At 48.5% G+C, this 3828-nt stretch overlaps 1 protein-coding gene across 1 annotated transcript in view; it reads left to right on the top strand.

Annotated features, from left to right (window-relative positions):
• The window catches only part of LOC119340238 (bidirectional sugar transporter SWEET11-like), a 2561-nt gene extending 677 nt beyond the window's left edge, over positions 1-1884 (top strand). Inside the window, exons 2-5 of the mRNA XM_037612135.1 lie at positions 297-333; positions 480-852; positions 938-1057; positions 1165-1884. Of these exons, the coding sequence (XP_037468032.1) occupies positions 297-333; positions 480-852; positions 938-1057; positions 1165-1497 (863 nt within the window). The 3' untranslated portion in view covers positions 1498-1884. The remainder of the gene's footprint in view (positions 1-296; positions 334-479; positions 853-937; positions 1058-1164) is intronic.
• Positions 1885-3828: the final 1944 nt, after the last annotated feature.

Here is a 3828-nt window from a genome sequence, read left to right as displayed (position 1 = left end):
CCCCCATCAATTGTGCGTGCATTTCCTAGTTAATGCATTTGTCACCAACAGCTCACCATGCACTCTCTATCGATCTCTCTGCCAAGTCCCCTTTCTTTTCTTGGAATGGCGATTGGTTGAGCGGCGACGGATGCGTGCTCTCCCCTGCAACTTCCTTGCCGTTGGCTGCACCCGCGCACTAAATAAATTAAAAATGAACATTCTACTACTAATTATAGGTGCCAAAAGAACTACTAATTAAAGAATGTGACTGACAAAACTAACGGCGTCGATTTTCCTCTTCCTTGATCGTGCAGGAAACATCGTCTCCTTCTTCGTGTTCCTCGCGCCAATGTAAGTATATATCTAACCAGCTGCTAATTCATTCCTATCATGCATGTTGTTCAAGTAATCTTTGACGTACGTAAGTACGCCATTGATCGATGCATGTGGTGGTGTTCAATCAACTGACGATGGGTGTCGCGTACGTGCGGGTGCAGGGCGACGTTCCTGCAGATCTACAGGAAGAAGACGACGGGCGGGTTCAGCTCGGTGCCGTACGTGGTGGCGCTCTTCAGCTGCTCGCTGCTCATCTTCTACGCGCTGCTCAAGACCCACTCCCCCCTCCTGCTCACCATCAACAGCTTCGGCTGCTGCATCGAGACCGTCTACATCATCGCCTACCTCGTCTACGCGCCGCCCCGGGCCAGGCTCAGGACGCTCGCCTACTTCTTCGTCCTCGACGTCGCCGCCTTCGGCCTCGTCCTCGTCGTCACCATGTACGCCTTCGCGCCGGCCCACCGCGTCAAGTTCCTCGGCAGCGTCTGCCTCGCCTTCTCCATGGCCGTCTTCGTCGCGCCGCTCTCCATCATCGTAAGCCGCCGTCTCTCTTCTCTTCTGCTTCCATCGTTTTGGCCGGCCATGCATGACAGTTGACATGGCAATATGGCATGCACAGGTCAAGGTGATCAAGACCAAGAGCGTGGAGTTCCTGCCCGTCGGCCTCTCCTTCTGCCTCGTCCTCAGCGCTGTCGCCTGGTTCTGCTACGGCCTCTTCACCAAGGACCCATTCGTCATGGTATGCCACCTAGTAGCTACTTGTTCCCTTAACTTGGCATTGCTGCCACTGCCACTGATACCTTGAGTGGATGGATCTCTGACTCTGCCATGCGCGCATGCATGCAGTACCCGAACGTGGGCGGCTTCTTCTTCAGCTGCGTCCAGATTGGGCTCTACTGCTGGTACCGCAAGCCCAGCAACGCCGTGCTGCCCACTACTACCGCCGACGCCGGCAACGGCAATGGCGGCTCCGCGGACCAGCCGCAGGTGCAGGTGATCGAGCTGCCCGTGCACTCCGTCGCCATCCTGTCCGTGGGCCCCGTCCCGATCCTCGGCGTGCACAAGATCGAGGTCATCGCAGCAGAGCAGCAGACCGTCATCGACGTCAAGGACGCCGCCAAGGCGGCCGAGGTCGACCAGCCGGAGGTCATCGAGATCGTCCCCGCCCCCGCCGTGTGAGACAGACTTCCACCCCACCCAACCAACATCGACGACGACACGACACGACACGAGCATGCATGATACGCCACACGACATGCATGGAGATGGACAACTGATGGGTTTGGTTAATTAGTTAATTATTACTGAGTGGTAGTATCATCGTACTGCAGGGTGTGCCCGCGTGTGGATTACTTACTTTACTTAGTTAATTTATTATTACTGGATTGTACTGCGTGGCGTTAGTTAAGTTATTATTACCTTCAGGTGTGTGCCTCGATCTCTCTTAATCAGTAGTATTAGTCCGCAGGTTGGTGTGGTGACAATAATAATAAGACACGACCTACTACTTGTGCATGTTGTGATGCATGCATGTGTACTGGTCATTCATGCTGTATGTTGCAGTCTCTCTCGTCTCAGACCTTGCCTGATTTGTGTCATCCATCAATCGATCAGTAAAATAGACTGCAATATGACAGTATATTAATTATTAATTGGAGGTTCTTTCATTTACTATGATTGATTAGCTTGGCTGTCTCTTTCTACTTATACTGTTTACTGGCTCAACCTACTAGCAGTGCCTACTAGAAGTCGGCCTACCAAAAGCGAAAAGTGCAATGGTTGATCAAGCAAACAGTGGAATCTAGAACACCACAGCTTAATTAGCACAATAAAGACAAGATTTATTTCACAACACACCCATCAACAAACGCACTGAAACAAGCTCCAAGGAACCGGGCCTCTACTGCCTCAAAGTGCCTGAAAATTCACAATTGGAGTAAGATTTAAACGGTTTCTTGGAGCAACCCAAAGGCAGCTCTTAGAAATGTGGGTGTAGGTTTATAAAAACACGAGAAGCTTGCCACCAGAAACAGTCATCTCCCACCTGACCTTATCGGGTTGCAACTGCAATGCGATACAAAGACATCAAAGAGAGTTTTCCACAAAAAATGCCATGAACAAAGAACCGTGAGAAAGCTGCGGAGGCAGGGATCATGTTAAGAGTCCGGTCAACTGTGGTTTCTCTACCTCCTTGTCAACAGCTAGTGTTTTTGTAGACAACGGAGGCATGCTCCTTAGATCCATAAACCAACTTCACAATCACTGCCAAACAAAAATAAATAGTAGCACAATAATGTACAAAAAAAAATCTAGGAGCCACCAACACCAGCTTAAAATTAGCGGGAAGCAGAAAGAGGACATTTGCACAACAACACTGCAATTTATTTGTTACATTAATTTCTGATGATACATATATAGCATCTCAATCCTGAAACGGGCGACACCTTGAAGGCAGCAGTGCACAAGGTATATCACGTTGATTTCAGTAATTCAAGGATTTCTCTCTAGGGTTTGTGTTGGTCAAAAATAGCCACAAGAACAAATGCACACAAGTTTTCAGTAAATTTTGGCATCGACCATTGAGGTATCCATTGTTTCAATTGCTTGTCCGGCGTGGAGGGCTGGCTATTAGGATTGCGTTGGGTATTCAGAAACGAGCTAATATTGATCAGTTTTGCTAGAACTCATCTAGATGAGACATAATTTGGTCTCATTCACCTTTTATAGCCATTGGATGTGATGCTATAAGATGCGTGTGTGCTGACGTGGGTTGTATTTGTTCTTATTTTCAAAGTGAATGAGACCAAATTATATTTCATCTAGATGAGTTCTAGGTACTCCCAATATTGATTATATGCATGGTAATTTGACCAGGATGGTCACTAACCCTCCTGTCTCTCCCTCCTGTCTCTGGGATGGGAGATGTAGGTGGGTGATGATGGTGGCTTGTTGTACATGTAATGTAGAAATTTAAATACTCCCTTAGTTCATTTTTATAAGTCATTTCAGACAATTGAAAATGAGCTACACCCCGTCTGAAATGTCTTTAAGGCCTTATTAAAGTGAACAGAGGGAGTACTATACAAGACAGTACGAGGCTCTCCTACTATCGTTTACCGCTCAAAAAAAAGGATGATCGCTAAACAGCTGAGATCGTAGTGGGAGCAGCAGCTGCTTGTAGAGCTATTTGGCTCAATAGGAATGATGTGACGTCCGATCGCCAAGTCATTAACCATCGTGATCTCAATCTCCCGTGCCATCTTTTCAGCTTTTTTGCCTATGAATGAACTAGCGGCAGCTAGTCTCAGGCAATCCATCAAACACCACGCGTGCAAGGAGTAGCACAAGGTGGTAAACTGGTAGTACTGATACAGCAGCCAGCACTTGGCAAGCTGCACAAATTTCTGCAACCCACGAGCAGATCATGAGCTGACTACAACAGTCGTCACCACTCACCAGGACCCGGAGGAAGAGGCCGCGGCTACCGCATCAGCCATCGCCGCCCCGGGT

This window comes from Triticum dicoccoides, chromosome 7B (assembly GCF_002162155.2).
Source record: "Triticum dicoccoides isolate Atlit2015 ecotype Zavitan chromosome 7B, WEW_v2.0, whole genome shotgun sequence".
In the NCBI taxonomy this organism is placed as follows: Eukaryota; Viridiplantae; Streptophyta; class Magnoliopsida; order Poales; family Poaceae; genus Triticum; species Triticum dicoccoides.
This window is presented reverse-complemented; position numbering and strand designations above follow the sequence as displayed.